The sequence below is a fragment of the Carcharhinus amblyrhynchos genome, chromosome 8 (assembly GCF_965287045.1).
Source record: "Carcharhinus amblyrhynchos chromosome 8, sCarAmb.v2.hapA, whole genome shotgun sequence".
Classification (NCBI taxonomy): Eukaryota; Metazoa; Chordata; class Chondrichthyes; order Carcharhiniformes; family Carcharhinidae; genus Carcharhinus; species Carcharhinus amblyrhynchos.
Window position 1 is genome coordinate 16,800,866 of NC_137331.1, and position 20,913 is coordinate 16,821,778.

At 45.7% G+C, this 20,913-nt stretch overlaps 1 protein-coding gene across 6 annotated transcripts in view; it reads right to left on the minus strand.

Moving 5' to 3' along the window:
* The window catches only part of oxr1a (oxidation resistance 1a), a 588,813-nt gene that overhangs the window by 145,960 nt on the left and 421,940 nt on the right, over positions 1–20,913 (minus strand). The window contains exon 1 of one of the 6 annotated variants that reach the window (XM_080193728.1): positions 3,702–3,897. The exons of the other annotated variants lie outside the window; for them this stretch is intronic. Coding sequence (XP_080049854.1) covers positions 3,702–3,782 — 81 coding nt within the window. The 5' untranslated portion in view covers positions 3,783–3,897. Of the gene's footprint in view, positions 1–3,701; positions 3,898–20,913 lie in introns of those variants that run through there. 6 annotated transcript variants of the gene reach the window in all.

Consider the following 20,913-nt stretch of genomic DNA (forward strand, 5'->3'; position numbering starts at 1 on the left):
AGCGTTGGAGGATTACAGAGAGAGTAGGAGGGATCTCAAAAGAGGTGTTAGGAGAGCAAAGAGGGGGCATGAGATGGCTTTGGCAGGTAGGATTAAGGAGAATCCAAAGGCGTTTTACTCCTATCTTAAGAGCAAAAGGGTAGCTAGGGGTAAAATCGGTCCTCTCAGGGACAGACGAGGGGAATTGTGCTTAGAGGCAGAGGGAATGGGGGAGATCCTGAATGAATACTTTGCGTTGGTATTCACGAAGGAGAGGGGCTTGATATCTGGTACGGTCATCAAGGGAGCGGTAGACCAATTGAAAGATCTATCAATTACGAGGGAAGAAGTGTTAGGGCTTTTAGATAGCATTAAAACCAATAAATCTCCGGGGCCTGATGGCATTTATCCTAGGCTGCTCAGGGAGGCGAGGGATGAGATTGCTGGGCCTCTGATGCAAATCTTTGTCTCTTCTTTGGACACAGGTGAGGTCCCAGGGGACAGGCGGATAGCGAACGTGGTACCGTTACTTAAAAACGGTAGGAGGGATAGCCCGGGTAACTATAGGCCGGTGAGTTTAACGTCAGTGGTAGGCAAGTTGATGGAGAGGATTCTTAGGGATAGGATGTATGAGCACTTAGAGCGTTGCGATCTGATTAAGGACACGCAGCATGGCTTTGTAAAGGGGAAGTCTTGCCTTACAAATCTGGTAGAATTCTTTGAGGAGGTGACAAAAACGGTCGACGAAGGACGAGCCGTTGACGGATTTCAGTAAGGCGTTTGACGAAGTCCCTCATGGTAGGTTGGTAGAGAAGATTAAAGCTCATGGGATACAAGGCCAGGTATCTAGATGGGTAGAGAGCTGGCTTGCAAAGAGGAGTCAGAGATTAGTAGTAGAGGGGTCCTTTTCTAGCTGGAGGTCTGTCACTAGTGGTGTGCCGCAGGGCTCAGTACTGGGACCTCTTCTCTTTGTAGTGTATATAAATGATTTGGAAGAGGGAGTAGGTGGTGTGATCAGCAAATCTGCTGATGACACCAAGATGGCTGGATTGGCGGGCAGTGAGGAGCAGTGTCTGGCAATACAACAGGATATTGATAGGCTGGTGTATTGGGCAGATACATGGCAAATGGAGTTTAATCTGGATAAATGTGAGGTGATGCATTTTGGCCGGAATAATGTAGGGGGGAGTTATATGATAAAGGGTAAGCCCATAAGGAGTACAGAACCGCAGCGAGACCTGGGGGTGCATGTGCACAAGTCTTTGAAGGTGGCAGTGCAAGTGGAGAGTGTGGTGAAGAAAGCCTATGGTACGTTAGCCTTTATAGGAAGGGGTATAGAATATAAGAGCTGGAGTCTAATGTTGCAGTCGTACAGAATGTTGGTTAGGCTGCATTTCTGGTCCAGTTCTGGTCGCCTTACTACCAGAAGGACGTGGAGACTCTGGAGAGAGTGCAGAGGTGGTTTACCAGGATGTTGCCTGGTGTGGAAGGACTGGGGTATGAGGAGAGATTGAATAAATTGGGGCTCTTTTCCCTTGAAAGACGGCGACTGAGGGGGGATCTAATAGAGGTATATAAGATTATGAAGGGTATAGATAGAGTAAACAGAGGTAAGCTATTTCCTGTGATAGAGACACATAGGACAAGGGGCCATAGGCTTAAGGTGAGGGCGGGGGAGAGGTATAACACAGATATTAGAGGGAGGTTTTTCACACAGAGGGTAGTGGGGGTATGGAATGCTCTGCCAAGTAAGGTGGTGGAGGCAAACATGCTAGAGTCCTTTAAGAGTTACTTAGACAGGCACATGACTGGGTTGGAGATGGGTGGATATAGGAGATTGTTTTAAATTAGCATTGGGGCGTCCCTGGTAAGTCAAATGGATATGGTACAACAATAATGTTTTTTTTTCTCTTTTCATTCACAGGTTTTAAGTCGGTCCGCCTTGTGTCCAACGAGAGGCATACATGCGATGGGTCATACTTGGGCTGCTCTTGGTTGTTCGAGATTGGCCTAGTGCTTCATGTCGTTAGTGTGTGCCTAAACTGGACCAGATACTGGGCAAGACGACAGCTCAGTGACTATCACTGATTGCTGTGCAGACACATGGATTTGGACCCGTGTCTATGGGAGTTTGCGCATTCTCCCTGTGCTTGTGTGGGTTTTCTCTGGGTGCTCCGGTTTCCTCCCACACCCCAAAGATGTGCTGTTAGGCTGACTGGCAGTAATAAATTGTCCCTAAATTAGTTTCCCTCAATGTGGATGGCCATAAAACATTAGACAAGGGTCATGGGTGGAGGGGGGGACTGGTGGTGTTAAGATGGCGGCGCGGGCTTGTTGGGCCGAAGGGCCTGTTTCCCGGGCTGTTTTTGTTTTTTGTTCTTGGTATAACTAGTGGAGTTGATAAGGGGGAACGAGTTGATGTGCTTTATTTGGACTTTCATAAGACTTTCTACATTTACCATGGCTAATCCACCTAACCTACATATTTTTGGAATGTGGGATGAAACATTCAAAGGAAATCCACACAAACATGGTGAGAACTTGCGAGTCACCTGAGGCCAGATTGAACCCGGATCCCTGATGTTGATAGGCAGCAAAGCTAACCACCGTGCCGCAGTGCTGCCCCTGATGTAAGGTTTTCCACATTGGTAATAACAATGGGAAGGTAGGTTATTATAAGAATAGCTATAGATTAAGAGACAGTAATGCGCAACAAGACCTTGGTCTCCTGTACACTAGTCACTGAAAGTAAGCATGTAGGTTCAATTGGCGGTTCAGCATTAGTTATGTCAGCCTTCATAGTGAGAGGAATAGAATAAAGGTGCAGAGATATCTTGCAACAATCATACAGGGCTTGGTGAGACCACATCTGGAATATTGTGTGCAAGTTTGATCTCTTTATGTGAGGAAGGATGTTCTTGCAATGGAGGGAATGCAGCAATTGATTGATGCATGGGATGGACCATTTAGGACAGAGATGAGCAGAAATTTCTTCACCAAGAAAGTGGTCAGCAAGTGCAATCCTCTACCACAGAGAGAGCTTGAGACGAAAACATTGTGCATCTCCAAAGAATTAGAAATAGTTCTTAGGCAAAGGGGATCAAAGGATATGGAGGAAAAATGGGATAAGGTTACTGAGTTGGATGATCAGCCAGGATTGTAATAAATGGCAGAGCAGGTTCCAAGAGCCAAATGGCCTCCTGCTCCTATTATCTATGTTTATGTTTTTATGTTGAGCTTGTAAAAAAGTCTTAACTTTGGATTGAAGGCATTTGAGAGACCATGATCTCAGGGATACAGAATTTCAGTTCCTTATAATTGGAGAAATTGGGAGTGTTTTCCTTGAACAGAAGACTATGCAGAGCTTTGATAGAGGTATTAAAATTCATGAAGGCAAGGAAAATTTGATAGGGAAAATGTGTTTCATTTGATGGAAGAGTCAGGCACGAAAAAGTGAGATTTCAATATAATTTAGTCACAGTTTTAAAAAGTAAACTTAACTTCCGAGAATAGAGGAATACCTTGATTTCTAAAAGTCGCTCATTAAAGATGAAGGTGATAACACAAGTTAAAAGTACAAGCTGAGTGTTAACCAGCCCAATACAAGCAGTGCACCAATCACATTGCCCTCAGCTATGTGGCCGTACCGAGCAAGTTGCCGGCTGCCTGTTCACATCCCAAACAAGGAACTCCAGGGCCTAAACCCCGGGTTCTCTACTTGCCATTGAGTACTTGTATCCTGCTCGCATATCCTTCCCTCTCGTTCCAGGATTCTTCACCTTGCCGACCACGAACCGGGACATGATTCCCGGATAATTCCTCGTTCGCTTTTCTCAGTGCACCAGCATCACTCACCATCCCGCCTCTAACACTCCATTGCCACACACACCAACCATAAACCTACACTTCAACTGCAATATAATCCGTCCCACTCCAAACCCGCCACCTGACAGGGGCGGAGCTACCACCATCTGATTGACAAACAATCCGACCACTCCGAGTACGTCACCCGGTCAGGGGGCGGGACACCTGCTGTCTGATTGACAGACAATCTCACCACTCGGAGAAGCTCGTTAGGCCGGGGGCGGGGCGGTGGCTTGATTGACAGACAGCCTCACCATTCCGGAAACTTCATCCAGTTCGTGGCGGACCAATGAGCTTGAATAATACAAAATCCGCCCATTCAGATAAAGGCCAGACAGCGCGGAGACTGAAATCTTCAACAAAAGCTCTGAGCTCTGATCGAGGGTCATCCAAACTCCAAACACTGGCTCTGTCTCCACAGAGTCTGTCAGATCTGCTGAGATTTTCCAGCTAGCGGAACACATCCTCCAGTTAGGGGGTGGGCCACTCAGCTTGATTGACACAATTATACCGCTCCCAGTACGCTGTCCAGCTAGCCGAGGGTCACTGAGCTTGACTGACACATAGCCCCACAATTTGATTAGGTTTAATGATAGGTCCCAAAAGAGTTTTGGAAAAATGGTTGAGGGAAGTCTCAAGGCATGAAGTCAAGTTGCTACCTTCGGTAAGTATAGTTAGTTGCCACTGATCAGACTGAGTTGCTTCCAGCAAGTACCATTTATTTTGTATGGTGGAAGATTTCTAGAACATGCAACTTGAGGTGGCACAGTGGTTAGCACTGCTGCCTCACAGTGCCAGGGCCCAGCTCACTGTCTGTGCAGAGTCTGTATGATATCCCCATGTCTGCGTGGGTTTCCTCCAAGAGTCTGAAAGACATGCTGGTCAGATGCACCGGCCATGCTAAATTCTCCCACAGTGTACTTAAACTGCACCAACGTATGACAACAAGGAGATTTTCACAACAACTTGAGTGCAGTGTTATGAGCTTATTTGTGACACTAATATATCAACTTTTATCATATAAGGTATTCACGGGAAATCCCAAGAATACCATAGATTCCCAAAAGCTTTCTGATAAGTAATAAGAGGAAGTTCAGAGATGGTCTCCCGGTTGATTGCTGGGAACAAGGGATTGGCTTATGAAGAAAGGTTGGGAAGACACGGTTTAGAAGAGTGAGTGTAGTATTAGAGTTAAGAGAGAAATCAGGAGGGCAAAAACGGCACACAAGATTGTTTGGCAAATAAGGCAAAGGAGAATCCAAAGAACTTCTACGAATACATAAAGGGCAAAAAAGTAACTAGGGAGAGAGTAGGACCCCTTACAGATCAACAATGTGCGGATCCACAAGAGATGAGTGAGATCCTAAATGAATATTTCTCATCAGTAGTCACTGTTGAGAAAAACATGGATGTTAAGGAACTTGGGGAAATAAATAGTCATGTCTTGAGGAATGTACATATTACAGAGAAGGTGGTGCTGGAAGTCTTAAAGCACATCAAAGTAGATACACCACTGGGACCTGATAAAGTGTTTAAAAAGGGCTACAGGGAAAAGCCTGGGAACTACAGGCCAGTGAGCCTCACATCTGTGGTGGGTAAGTTGTTTGAAGGTATTTTGAGAGACAGGATCTACAGGCATTTAGAGATACAAGGACTGATTAGGGACAGTCAGCACGGCTTTGAAAGTGGAAAACCATGTCTCACAAATTTGAGTTTTTTGAAGGGGTAACCAAGAAGGTAAATGAGGGCAGTGCGGTTGATGTTGTCTACATGGACTTTAGCAAGGCCTTTGACAACGTACAACATGGTAGGTTGTTGCATAAGGTTAAATCTCAGGGGATCCAGGGTGAAGTAGCGAAATAGATACAAAATTGGCTTGATGAGAGAAACACAGTAAGAAGTCTCACAACACCATGTTAAAGTCCAACAGGTTTATTTGGTAGCAAATGCCAAACAAACCTGTTGCACTTTAACCTGATGTTGTAAGACTTCTTACTGTGTTTACCCCAGTCCAACACTGGCATGTCCACATCTTGAAGAGAGAAGCCAGAGGGTGGTTGTAAAAGGTCGTTTTTCAAACTGAAGGCCTGTGACCAGTGATGTGCCTCAGGCATTGGTGCTGGGTCCACTGTTATTTGTCATTTATATTAATGATTTGGATGAGAATTTAGTAGGCATGGATAATAAGTTTGCAGATGATACCAAGATTGGTGGCATCATGGACAGTGAAGAAGGTCATCTAGGATTGTAGCAGGATCTTGATCACCTGCTGCCACACAGGGACCTGGGTTCAATTCCAGTCTCAGGTGACTGTGTGGAGTTTGCATGTTCTTCCCATGTCTGCATGGGTTTCCTCTGAATGCTCCAGTTTCCTCCTACAGTCCAAAGTTGGGAAGGTTAGATTGATTGGTTATGCTAAATTGACCCTAGTGTCAGGGGATTAATAGGATAAATATGTGGGGTTATGGGAATAGGCCTGGATGGGATTGTGGTTGGTGTAGACTTGATGGGCCAAATGGCCTCCTTCTGGACTGTGGGGATTCTATGAGTTGGGCCAGTGGGCTGACAAATAGCAGATGGAGTTTAATTTAGATAAATACAAGGTGATGCATTTTGGTAGATCGAATCAGAGCATGACATACTCAGTTAATGGTGGGGCCTTGAGAAGATCTAGGGGGTACAGGTTCATAGCTCTTCGAAAGTGGAGTCACAGGTGGACAGAATGGTGAAACAGGCATTCGGCATGCTTGGTTTCATTGGTCAGAACATTGAATATAGGAGTTGGAATCTTTTGTTGAAGTTGTACACGACATTGGTAAAGCCACACTTGGAATATTGTGTACAGTTCTGGTCACCCTATCATAGAAAGGATATTATTAAACTGGAAAGAGTGCAGAAAAGATTTACTTGGACGCTCCCGGAACTTGATGGTTTGCGTTAGAGGCTGGGAGAGTTGGATAGACTGGGACTTTTTTCTCTGGAGTGTAGGAGGCTTAGGGATGAACTTATGGAGGTCTAGAAAATAATGAGGGGTGTAGATCAGCTAGATAGTTAATATCTTTTCCCAAAGGTAGGGCAGTATAAAACTGGAGGACATAGGTTTAAGATGAGAGGGGAGAGAGAAAAAGGTCCAAGGGGCAATTTTTCATACACAGGGTGGCGAGTGACTGGAATGAGTTACCAGAGGCAGTAGTCGAGGCGGGTATAATTTCGTCTTTTAAAATGTGTTTAGACAGTTACATAGGTAAGGTGGATATAGAGGGATATGGGCTAAATGCTGGCAATTGGGACTAGCTTAGGGGTTAAAAAAAGGGGCGGTGTGAACAAGTAGGGCCGAAAGGCCTGCTTTCATGCTATAAACCTCTCTGATTTATGAGAACAGTGGTGAGCAATCCTTGGCATGGGGCCCACGTATCACCCATTAGGAATAGGAGCGCGGCCCACAAGACATTTTGTTAACTGTTGTCGATGTGCAGGGATTACCATATTCCACCGGTTCCGTTCATGTAATTTTTTGTCTACCAGTATATGATGTTATATGCATGCAAAGCAAGTGAAGCTGTGTGCTCCCTCTACATCCAAAGTATAAATAAGACCATAAGATTTAGAAGCAGAAATAGGCCATTCAGCCCATTGATGGCTGATAAGTTTCCCAAACCCATTATCCCACCTTTTCCCCATTACCAGTCAAGAACCTATCTATCTCTGTCTTAAATACAGTCAATGACTGGCCTCCAGTGTCTTCTGTGGCAATGAATTTCACAGATTTATCACTGTAGCTGAAGAAATTCCTCCTCATTTTGGTTCTAATTTTGGTTTTATTCTGAGGCTCAGATCCTACTCTCTCCTACTAATGGAAACACTTTCCCCACATCCACTTTATCCACGCTTTTCAGTGTTCTGCAAGTTTCAATGAGATCCCCCTTCATTCTTCTAAACTCCATTGAGTATAGACCCAGAGTCCTCAAATGCTCCTCATACACCAAGCCTTTCATTTCTAGGATCATTCTCGTGGACCCCTTTAGATCCTATCCAGGGAAGCACATCGTTCCTTAGATATGGGACCCAAAATTGTTCACAATACTCCAAATGTGGTTTAACCAAAGCCTTATAAATCTTCAGCAGTACATCCCTGCTTTTCTATTCCAGTCCTTTTAAAATGAATGTTAATACTGCATTTGCCTTCCTAACTACCAACTTAACCTGCAAGTTAACCTCGAGAATCCGGAAATTTATGGGCTCCTAGTCAGTGAACAAGCCTGATTTCAATCTTACTGTCGACTGAGTTGAAAGAGGGCCACTTGTGCAGACCACTCACTCGCCTAGGAGTCCATCACTGGTTTAGAAGAATGAGGGATGATCTTGTTCCAAACATAATTTCTGAGAGGCTTTGACAGATCAGATGCTGACAGAATATTTTGCCCTTGTGGAAGAATCTAGAAATGGGGGCAGAGTTTCAAAACAAGGAGCCTGTCATTGCAGACAGAGATAAGAAATTTCTCTTCTCTGGAATTTTCCACTCCAGAGCACAGTGGCAGCGATCATATCTCGGTAAGATTTAAGGTAGTTATGAAAGAGAACAAAGTTGGACCAGAAAATAAACATTCTGAATTAGGTGAAGGCTGATCTGAATATGATAAATAGGATCTGGCCAAAGTGAACTGGGAGCAGCTACTTTAGGAAAATCTGTATTATTACAATGGGAGTCGTCAAAAAGCAAAGAGCGTACAGGGCCAACATGTTCCTGTAAAGGTAAAGAGTGGGACCCACAGCTCTAAAAATGCTGGATGTCAAGAAATAGACAGGACTGGATAAAGAAAAAAAGGGAGGCTAAAGGCAGACACCACAAGGACTTAAAACAGTGGATGCCATAGAGGAGTATGGAAAGTGCAGTGGTACTTTAAAACATAAATTAGGAGAGTGAAGAGGGGCAAAATAAAAAAAATTCCAAGGTGCTTTATAAATATATTAAGGGCAAGTAGGTAACCAGGGACAGAGTAGGGCCATGAAGGACCAAAGTATCAATATATGTGTGGAGCTGGAAGACGTAGCTGAGGTTTTAAGTGAGTTTTTTGCATCTCTGTTCACTACGGAGAAGGGCAATGTGGGTATAGAAATCAGGGATGTTATAATTGAACAAGTTAATATTGGGAGAGAGGAGATATTAGTGATTTGAGCAGGCTTAAAGTGAATAAATCCCCAGCCCCAGATGAGATCTATCAGGCTATTATGGGAGTTAAGGAAGAGATTGCAAGAGCTCTGACACTAATTTTCAAATTCTCCCTAGCCACAGAAGAGGTGCGAGAGAACTGGGAGACAGCTAATGTGCTACTTTTATTCAAGATGAGAAGTAGGGGTAAAAAACAGGTATACACAGGCCACTGAGTCTAAAATCAATGATGGTGAAATTATTGGAAACAATTCTGAGGAACAGAATCAATCTATACTTAAGGGGGCAAGGATTAATCAAGGATACTCAGCATGGCTTTGCCCAACGGAGATCACATCTAACAAATTCGATTGAATTTTTTGAGGCAATTACTAGGGTGGAGATAAGGGCAGTGTGGTTGATGTAGCCTATGTAGAGTTCAGTAAGGCTTTGACATGGTCCCATGTGGGACATTGATTAAGAAGGTAAGAGCCCACAGGATCCAGAGTCATTTGGCAAATTGGCTTCAAAATTAGTTTAGCAGCAGGAGGCAGAGGTGATGGTTGAGGTTGTTTTTGTGACTGTGTCCAGCGGCGGACTGCAAGGATTGGTACTGGGTCCCTTGCTGTTTGTAGTATACTTTAATGATCTAGAGATGAAAGTAGGAGGTATGATCATATCATAGAATCCCAACAGTGTAGAAGAGGCTATTCTACACTGACTTTCTGACAAAGTATCTTAACCAAGCCCACTCCCTTGCCCCACAAATTTACCTTGGTTAATCTATCTAACCTACATATGTTGGGACACTAAGGGGCAATTTAGCATGGCCAATCCACTGGGAGGAAACCAGAGCACTCAGAGGAAACCCACACAGACATGGGGAGAATGTGCAAACTCCATGCAGTCACCCAAGGCCGCAACTGAACCCAGGTCTTGGAGCTGTGAGGCAGCAGTCCTCACCACCTCTTCTTTGTAGGTTCGTAGATAATAAGAAAATTGATGGTGCAGTAAATAGTCTTAGATTACTGAATAATACAAGTGGCCTGGTCAGATGGGATGGGCAGAACAGTGGCAAATGGAACTTAACCATGAAAAGTGTGAGGTGATGCATTTTGGAGAGACTGAGAAGGCAAAGGAATACACAATTAATGGTAGGATGTGAGGAACCAGAGGGACCTTAGGGTGCATGTCCAAAGATCCCTGAAGGCAGCAGGACAGGTTAAGAAGCCACATGGGATATTTGCCTTTATTAGTCGAGGCTAACGAGAGTATAAGAGCAGGGAGATGGAGTTGTATAAAACACTCATTAGGCCACAGCAGGAATACTGTGTGTAGAGCTGGTTGCCATGCCAAAGGATGGATGTGATTGCACTAGAGGGGGTGCAGAGGGGATTTACCAGGATATTGCCTGGTCTGGAGCGTTTCAGTTACGAAGATAAGTTGATTAGGCTGGGATTGTTTTCCTTAAGAGGAGAGGAGGCCGAGGGGGGAATCTCATCGAGTTCCACAAAATTATGATGAACATAGATAGGGTAGATAGGAGTGAACGCTTCCTTTGGCAGAGGGGTCAATAATTGGAGGAATAAATTTAAGGTAAGTGGCTGGAAATTTAGCGGGAATTTAAGGAAAAATATTTTCATCCAGAGGGTTCTGGGAATCTGGAACTCTGCCTGAGAGAGTGGTAGAGGTGAGAACCCTCACAACATTTAAGAAGCATTTCGATGAGCACTTGCAATACCATAGCACATAAGGCTACAGACCAAGTGTTGGAAAAATTGATTTGAATAGATAGGTGCTTGATTGCTGGTGTGGACATGATGTGGCCGGAATATTATGGCCATTCATGCCAGTGGGGTTTTCCCATCCTGCTGCAGTGAATGAGTTTTGGCTGGGCGCCAAATTGTCAGACCTCACTGCGGTGGGAGGGTGGCATGAACAGCCAGTAAGATTGCACCCAAAGACTTTAACAGATAGCTGACAGGCCACAGAACAGAAAGACAACAAAGAGTATGATAATATCTGCTTGACCCCACTAGGGTCAGTGTTGGTGGAAACAAACAAATGCTGGGGCTGCTGCTGCTCACAATTTCTAATAAATATTTAGACATTGGAATTAAAAATAATGTCCAAATTTGCAGACTGCACCAAATGCAGTCAACATGGAAGAGAAGTACAATCAATGGCAAGGCATTGAAATTTATATTAATGATTTGGATGAAAAATCAGGAAGCCTGTTTGCAAGTTTGCAGATGACACCAACACTGGCAGCATAGTGGACATGAAGAAGGTTATCTAGGATTGCAATGGGATCTTGGTCAATTGGGCCAGTGGGCCGATGAATGGCAGATGAAATTTAATTTAGATAAATGTGAGGTGATGCACTTTGGTAGACCAAATTGGGCAGGACATTCTCAGTTAATGATAGGGCGTTGGGGAGAGTTAGAGAACAATGAGATCCAGGAGTACAGGTTCATAGCTCCTTGAAAGTGGAGTCACAGGTGGACAGGGTGATGAAGAAGGTATTTGGCATGCTTGGTTTCATTGGTCAGAACATTGACCAAAGGAGTTGGGACGTTTTGTTGAAGTTGTACAATACATTGGAAAGACGCACTCAGAATACTGTGTACAGTTCTGGTCACCCTATTATTGAAAATATATTATTAAACTAGAAAGAGTGCAGAAAAGATTTATAAGGATGCTACCAAGACTTGATGGTTTGAGTTATAAGGAGAGGCTGGATAGCCTGGGATTATTTTCCTCTGGAGCTTAGGGGTGATCTTATAAAGGTCTATAAAATAATGAGGGGCATCGATAATATACATAGTCAGTATCTATCTTATATCAGGTTTAAAGTGAGAGGGGAGCGATACGAAGGGTCCAGAAGGGCAATTTTTCATTCAGAGAGGGTGAGTGCTGGAACAAGTTGCCAGAGTCAGTAGTAGAGGCGGGTACAATTTTATCTTTTAAAAAGCATTTGGACAGTTACATGGGTAAGATAGGTCTAGAGGGATTTGGGTCAATACAGGCAATTGGGACTAGCTTAATGGTAATAACTGGGTAGCAAGGACATGTTGGGCCAAAGGGCCTGTTTCCATGCTGCAAACCTCTATGACTTTATTAATAAACATGCAAAAGGAGTTTTTAATGGCAAATTAATATTAGTACCAGCTAAGTATTACATTTCAATATATTTTGCTAGGAAAATACTATGGATTATATTATTTGGAAAACATGAACGTAACTGGGATTTAGGAGCAACGGGATCGGAGTAAAATTACACAATTCGCCAGAAGTGGCAATGAACATATGAATTTGGGTTAGGGGAATAGGGCCTAATGCTTACTATAGACTCAAGGGGCCAAATGGCCTCCTTCTGTAGTGAAGGGATTCTATGACTATTCAGGTCTCTGATCTTGCTTTGCCAGGTTAATTAGACTCCTTGAAAAAAAAGGGTTTATTATGGCAGTTAATATGAACTTCAATAGAACCTTTGTTGTAGCACACTGAGTATACTATATTTTCAAGTACTGTCTACAGTTGTGATTGTCATATTGAAGGAACTGGAGAAGGTGCAAAAAGGATATAAGCAGAATACCAGAACTGAGGAAATTGTCAGAAAAGGATGAACAGGCTTTTTCTAGAGGAAAGAAGGTTGACCTAGTGCAATACATGTCAAATTGGAGCCTGTGGACATTAGGGATTTGCGAAGACCTTCCAAGGGATTTGTGTACTTTGCAAGCGAGCAAATGGAAAGGCAGCCCCAGAGCTGCATCGTCATGAGTAATCAAATGGTTGCTGACCAGGTGTGTGCTCTGCTCCACCCTAAATTCCCCCACCTCTGTGCCTTCCCTGTTCTCCTCCTCTCTATGAGCTCCTATGTTTATGCTGCTTGAAAGAGAAAGAGAAATTTTAAGGGAGAGTCCATCATCCATGGTTAAATAAAAAAGTGAAAAGTAGTTTCAAACTTCAAGAAAAAAAATGGCTGGCAGGTCAGAAGATTGGACAGTATATAAAGGGAGAAAATAGGTTATGAGAGAAAGCAAACCAGAAAAAAAAATTCCATGGATAGAATTTTATGCATGACATGCGTGTTCAGTGGGTGGAACAAGAAGTGGTTGCACTTCCCAGTGCCACCCGCAACCAATTCAAACTCACAATATTACGCTGGCTGGCCACTTTCTGGTAGCCAGTATGAGTTGGGATTGTATAAGGCAAGCTTAGTTGCTGGGAGCAGGCATGCAGCGGGTGCCGTATCCAAATGGAAAGAGGCTGCTGAAGAAACTGGAGGATACAGAATGTCATCTGCTGGAAGATACAGCAGGTGGCAGGCGAGCTCCAACAGCCAGCAAGCCCTCGTTTCTCTGATGACTGTCTCCGAGGCTTGTAGGAGGTAGTGACAGCCTAATGTTCAGGGTGGAAGGGGGAGACCACCCCACTTAACCAAGGGGGCCGAGACAGAGCTGACAGTTAACATCAATGGACATGACCTTGTCTGGCGCAGCTGAATCCAGTGCTGTAAAACATGGAACACAGAACAGTACAGCATAGGAACAGGGCCTTCGGTCCACGATGTTGTGCCCGATGACCTTCTACACTCGTAAGGGGTGAGTTCAGTAGACATTGTACAGTGTGTGGGTCAGAGGAAGGGTGCCCATCTATATAGTTGCAATAAAGTATGTGGGTTTCAGGGAGTCTCAGAGCACACATCAGCCAATGCGTCTTAAGATTGGAGAGTTAAATCTGAAGCCCTGGATCCATTGAATGGGCAGGTGCCCAAAGGAATGGGAATATTCTCTAGCCTCTTGGGGGTGATCTAAATTTGGAGGCACAGGGGGTGAGTATTAAGTACTCAAGGGAGCTCTGCACTCACATGCATGAGAAACATAGCCACAACAAACAGGAGACAGCAGTCACCAGAAGAGGGTGCCATATTCACCAACCATGAGCTGGGAGTGGGTGAAAGTGGAGGGAGGTCTTCAGATTGTGAAGAGGTTGGCAGGAAGGTAAGAGGAGAGGAAGGTAAGAACCCAGTAGACTGGTTCATGAGGGAATAAGGTAAAAATGATGTGTGGACGTCTGACCTCTCAGAACAACCTGAATGATGTCCTGTTCACTGAGACACTTCAATGTAACTAAGACCAATGTATTGGACAGCATGTTTTGATAATTGACTGTGTGAGACGAGTGATGTTTCTGACCAATTGTTTGCATCCCTCAGATAAACCAATCATAAGCTCCAGGAAAGTCTGGAGGTTGTCTGCAGTCTGCATGTTCTCCCCGTGTCTACAATTGTTTCCTCTGGGTGCTCTGGTTTCCTCCCTCACCCCAAAGATGTCCGGGTTGGGTGGATTGGACACGCTAAATTGCCCCTTAGTGCCCCAAGATGTGTAGGTTGAGGGGATTAGTGGGGCAAATACATGGGGTGATGGGGTTGGAAATAGATGGGATTGTTGTCAGGGAGCTGGTACAGGCTTGATGGGCCAAATGGCCTCCTTCTGCAGTGCAGGGATTCTCTCATTCTATGATTCAACAAGGAGGCCCATGACCCTCCTTTGACAGTAAACATAAGAACATAAGAAATAGGAGCAGGAGTAGGCCATCTAGCCCCTTGAGCCTGCCCCGCCATTCAATAAGATCATGGCTGATCTGAAGTGGCTCAGTTCCACTTTCCCGCTTTCTCCCCATAACCCTTAATCCCCTCGCCTACCAAAAACCTATCTACCCGCGTCTTAAATATATTTAGCGAGGCAGCCTCCACCACTTCAACGGGCAGAGAATTCCAGAGATTCTCTTTGGGTGAAGAAGTTCCTCCTCAACTCCGTTCTAAACTGCCCACCCACCCCCGCCCCCCCATCTTGAGGCTGTGCCCTCTAGTCCTGCTGTCCTTTCTGAGTGGGAAGCGGGAAGAACCTCTCCACCTCGACCCTATCCATCCCCTTCATCATCTTATACGTCTCAATAAGATCCCCCCTCATCCTTCTAAACTCCAATGAGTACAAGCCCAGTCTATTCAGCCTCTCTTCATAGTCTAACCCCCTCATCTCCGGTATCAGCCTAGTGAACCTCCTCTGCACTCCCTCCAAGGCCAAAATATCCTTGCGCAAGTGCGGCGACCAAAACTGCACACAGTACTCCAGCTGCGGCCTCACCAGTGCCCTGTACAGTTGCAGCAAGAGCTCCCTACTTTTATATTCAATCCCCCTCGCTATGAAGGCCAGCATCCCATTTGCCTTCCTGATCACCTGCAGGCTGGGTTTTTGTGACTCATGCACAAGGACCCCCAGGTCCCTCTGCACCGTAGCATGCTGCAGCTTTTCACCCTTTAAATAGTAGTCCCTCCTACTATTATTCCTGCCAAAGTGGATAACCTCACACTTGCCAACATTGTATTCCATCTGGCAGGTCCTCGCCCACTCGTTCAGCCTATCTAGATCCCTCTGCAGACTTTCTACACCCTCCGCACAATTTGCTTTTCCACTTATCTTTGTGTCATCAGCAAATTTCGACACCCTACACTCAGCTCCCTCCTCCAGATCACCTATATAAATGGTAAATAGCTGAGGCCCCAGCACCGATCCCTGGGGCACTCCACTAGTCACCAACTGCCAATCCGAATAGCACCCTTTGACACCTACTCTCTGCCTCCTATTTGACAGCCAATCCTCTATCCACGCTAACACCTTATCCCCAACTCCATGCCCCCTAACCTTCTGTAACAACCTTTTGTGCGGCACCTTATCAAACGCCTTCTGAAAATCGAGAAACAGCACATCCACCGGTTCCCCTCTGTCCACCGCACTAGACACATCCTCATAGAACTCCAATAAATTCGTCAGACACGACTTCCCCTTAACGAATCCGTGCTGCGTCTGCTCTATCAAACAATTCTTCTCAAGATGCCTCGCTATTTCTTTGATGACGGATTCAAGCATTTTCCTCCAACAGACGTTAAACTAACCGGCCTATAATTCCCTGCCTTTTGCCTGCTACCCTTTTTAAACAGCGGTGTAACATCAGCCGTTTTCCAACCTTCCGGTACTTCCCCGGAATCCAGCGAGGTTTGGAAAATAATCACTAAGGCATCCACTATCACCTCCGCCATTTCCTTCAGAACCCTGGGATGCATTCCATCCGATCCTGGGGACTTGTCCACCATCAGTCCCACTAGTCTGTCGAGCACTACCTCTCTAGTGATAGTGATCGCATTCAGGCCCTCAACTCCTACCATCCTTCTATCTTTAATATCCGGCAAACTATTTGCGTCCTCCTCCGTGAAGACCGAAGCAAAAAACTTATTCAAGGCCTCAGCCATTTCCTCATCCCCCACCACTAAATCCCCCCTCTCATCCTCTAAGGGTCCAACATTCACCCTAGCCAGCCGCCTCCTCTTTATATATTTATAAAAACTCTTACTATCCTTTTTTATATTTAGCCACTGGAGCACGATAGCCCATATATAGAAGACAGAAGCAGGAATAGGCCATTTGGCTATTTGAGCTTGCTGCGCCTTTTAATATGATCATGGCTGACCATCAAATTCAATACCCTGATTCTGCCTTCTCCCCATATCCTTTGATCCCTTTAGCCTAAGAGCTATACCTAATTTCTTCTTGAAATTACACAACACTTTGACCTCAACTACTTTATGTGGTCGTGAATTCTACAGATTCACCATCCTCTGGGTGAAGAAACCTCTTCTCACCTCAGTCTTAAAAGCCTTATCCTCAAGTTTTGGACTGCCCCACGATCAGGAACATTCTTTCTGAATCTACCATATCTAATCCTGTTGGAGTTTTATAAGTTTCTGTGAGATCCACTCTCACTCTTCTAATTCAAATGAATATATTCCTAACCTCACTTAGTTTCTACTCATGTGACAGTCCTGCCATCCCAGGGATCAGTCTGGTAAACCTTCACTGCACTGCCTCTATATCAAGAAATTTTTCCTCAGATAAGGACACCAAAACTGCACAGAATACTCCAGATACGACCTTACCAATATCCAATACAATTGCAATAAAACATCCCTATTCCTAGACTCAAATCCTCTCGCTATGAAGGCCAACATACTACTTGCCTTCTTTATTGCCTGATGTACCTGTGCGCTTAATTTCAGTGACTGATGCCCAAGAACACCATGCTTTTGATGAGTATCCGCCTCTCTCAATTTATACCCATTCAAATAATAATCTGCCTTCCTGTATTTGCGACTGAAATGGATAACTCACATTTATCACATTATACTGCACCTGCCATGCAAATGCCACACACTCAGCCTGTCTAAATCACACTGGAGCATCTCTACATCCTCCGCACAGCTTACCCTCCCACCCAACTTTGTATCATCTGCAGATTTGGGCATACTACATCTAGTTCCTCTTGTCCAAATCATTAATATATGTAATATAAATATTTGGGGTCCCAGCACAGAACTGTCTGGTACTCACTAGTCAGTTGGAAAAAGACCCATTTATACCAATTCTTTGTTTCTAGTCTGCCAAGTGGCGTTCTATCCAGCGCAAGACACTACCCACAAACCAATGCGCTTTAACTTTACATAGTAATCTGTTAGACTTCTGAAGTCTAAACCATAGCTACCAGTTCTGCTTTTCCTTGTCAATTTGTATGCTGCTTCTTTGAAATCATAGAAAACCCTACAGTGCAGGAGGCCATTCAGCCCATCGAGTCTGTACTGACAACAATACCACAAGGCCTATTCACGTAACCCTACATATTTATCCCGCTAATCCCTCGAATCTACACATCCTGGGAAACAAAGGGGCAATTTTAACATAGCCAATGCATGTCTTTGGACTGTGGGAGGAAAATCAGAGTACCTGGAGGAAACCCACACAGACATGGGGGGTGGGGGGGGAGAGTAAACGTGCAAATCCTACACAGACAGTGACCCAAGCCAGGAATCAAACCCAGGTCCATGGAGCTGAGAGACAGCAGTGCCAACTACTGTGCCACCATGCCACCCATGGCAAAAGATTGATAAATATTCTTCTTTCAATCTAATCCTATTTCTAATGCTTCTTGTAAGCCATGGTTTGGCCACAGTTCCCTTTCCACTCTGGCATCAAATGGGAATAAACAAAGAACAGTACATCACAGGAACAGGTTCTTTGTCCCAAGACATCTTTTGCCTCTATATGGTCCATATCCCTCGATTTTCTGCCTATTCATATATCTGTCAAGGTGTTTCTCAATGTTGCTATTGTATCTGTTTCTACCACCTTCTCGAGCAGCACATTCTAGGCACTTAGTGCCTTCAGTGGTAAAAAACGTGCCTCTCACATCTCCTTTAAACTTTTCCCCTACTTTAAACTGGCAACTGATATTTCTATCCTGGGAAGAAGGCTCAGACTATCCATTCGAATCCAGTCCTCTCATAATTTTCTATGCTCCTATCAAGTCACCACTCAGCTTTTTGTGTTCAAGTGAAAACAAACCAAGTTTGTCCAGTCTCTTCTCATAGCTAATACCCTCCAAACCAGATAACATCCTGGTAAACCCTTTCTGTGCCCGCTCCATAGTCTCCACATCATTCTGATAGTGTGGCGACCAGAACTGTACACAATATTCCAAATGTGGCGGAAGTAAAGTTTTACACAGCCACAACATGATTTGCCAATTTTTATATTCTATGCCCCGACTGATGAAGGCAGACATCCCCATCCTCAGTGATGGAAGAGCCCATTTATGCAAAAGTTAAGGCTGAAGCATTTGTACCAATAAAGAACAAAGAAAATTACAGCACAGGAACAGGCCCTTTGGCCCTCCAAGCCTGCGCTGAACATGCTGGATGACTTAACTAAAATCCCCTATGCTTCCAGGGACCATATCCCTCTATACCCACCTCATTCATGTACTTGTCAAGACTTGTAAAAGTCACTTCTGTATCCGCTTCCTCATACCTCTCCCGGCAACGAGTTCCAGGCACCCACCGCTCCCTGTGTAAAAAATCTGCCTCGTACATCTCCTTTAAATCTTGCCCCTCGCACCTTAAACCTATGCCTCCTAGTAATTGACTCTTCCACTCTGGAAAAAGCTTCTGACTATCCACTCTGTCCATGCCTCTCATAATCTTGCAGACTTCCATCAGGTCTCCCCTCAATCACCGTTGCTCCAGTGAGAACAAACTCTCAGAAAGTAGCAAGAGTTGGTGATCCATCTCATCCTCCTCCAATGGTCCTCAGCATCACGGATGCCAGTCTCCAGCCAATTTGATTCATTCCACATGATATCAAGAAACATTTGGAGGCACTACAAAGGCAATAGACCCTGACAACATTTCAGCAACATACTTGTGCTCCAGAATTGTTGCTCCCCTAGCCAAGCTTTTATTTCTCTGGCACTTTCCGGACAACATGAAAATTGCCCAAGGATGTCCAGTCCACAAGAAACAAGGCAAGAAGGGAAAGAGTTCAAGAAAGGAAGAAGAGATGACTCAGAAAATTATAGACTGGTGAGTCTTACATCAGTGATTGGGAAGCTATTGGAGAGGGTTTTTAGGGAAAGGATTTATGCACATTTGGAAAAGCATGGGAAATTAGGGAAAGTCAACATGACTTAGTACTAGGCAGGTCATGTCTTTCTATCTCAATGGATTTATGCTTGGAGGTGGCGAAGGTGATCGTTTGAGAGCAGAGCAGTGGATGTTGTCCACATGGATTTTAGTAAGGCTTTTGACAAGATCCCTCATGGTAGGGTCATCCAGAAAATTAAGATGCATGGAATCCATGGTGACTTGCTCTCTGTCACAGGCGCTTTCTTTCGCGGTCACGCTCGCTTTCTTGCAGACACACTCTCTTAGACACATTCACTCTCGCGACGCGCCCTCTCTGTTGCAGAAGTGTCTCTCGCAGACGTGCTCTGTCTTTCACAGGTGCGCTCTCTCGCAGGCACGCTCTCTCTCTGGCTCAACGTCGCACACTCTCTCTCCCTCCTGCAGATGCACTCTCTCGCAAGCTTGTGCTCTCACTCGCAGGCGCACTCTTTCTCCCTCGCAGGTGCACACTTTCTCTGGGTCACAGTAGCGCACTCTCTCTCCCTCCTGCAGATGGAGTCTCGCTCTCTCTTCTCTCGCAGGCGCGCTCGCTCTCTCTCTCTTGCAGGCGCGCTCGCTCTCTCTCTCTCTCGCAGGCGCGCTCTCTCTCTCTCTCTCTCGCAGGCGCACTCTCTCTCTCTCTCGCAGGCGCGCTCGCTCTCTCTCTCTCTCTCGCAGGCGCGCTCGCTCTCTCTTCTCTCGCAGGCGCGCGCTCTCTCTCTCTCTCTCGCAGGCGCGCTCCCTCTCTCTCTCGCAGGCGCGCTCTCTCTCCTCCTCTCGCAGGCGCGCTCGCTCTCTCTCTCTCTCGCAGGCGCGCTCTCTCTCTCTCTCTCGCAGGCGCCGCTCTCTCTCTCTCTCTCGCAGGCGCGCTCTCTCTCTCTCTCTCTCGAGCGCTCTCCCTCTCTCTCTCTCGCAGGCGCGCTCGCTCTCTCTCTCTCTCGCAGGCGCGCTCGCTCTCTCTCTCTCTCGCAGGCGCGCTCTCTCTCTCTCTCTCTCTCGCAGGCGCGCTCGCTCTCTCTCTCTCTCGCAGGCGCGCTCGCTCTCTCTCTCTCACGCAGGCGCGCTCGCTCTCTCTCTCTCGCAGGCGCGCTCGCTCTCTCTCTCTCACGCAGGCGCGCTCGCTCTCTCTCTCTCGCAGGCGCGCTCGCTCTCTCTCTCTCTCGCAGGCGCGCTCGTCTCTCTCTCTCTCGCAGGCGCGCTCGCTCTCTCTCTCTCTCGCAGGCCGCGCTCGCTCTCTCTCTCTCTCGCAGGCGCGCTCGCTCTCTCTCTCTCTCGCAGGCGCGCTCGCTCTCTCTCTCTCTCGCAGGCGCGCTCGCTCTCTCTCTCTCTCGCCAGGCGCGCTCGCTCTCTCTCATCTCTCTCTCGC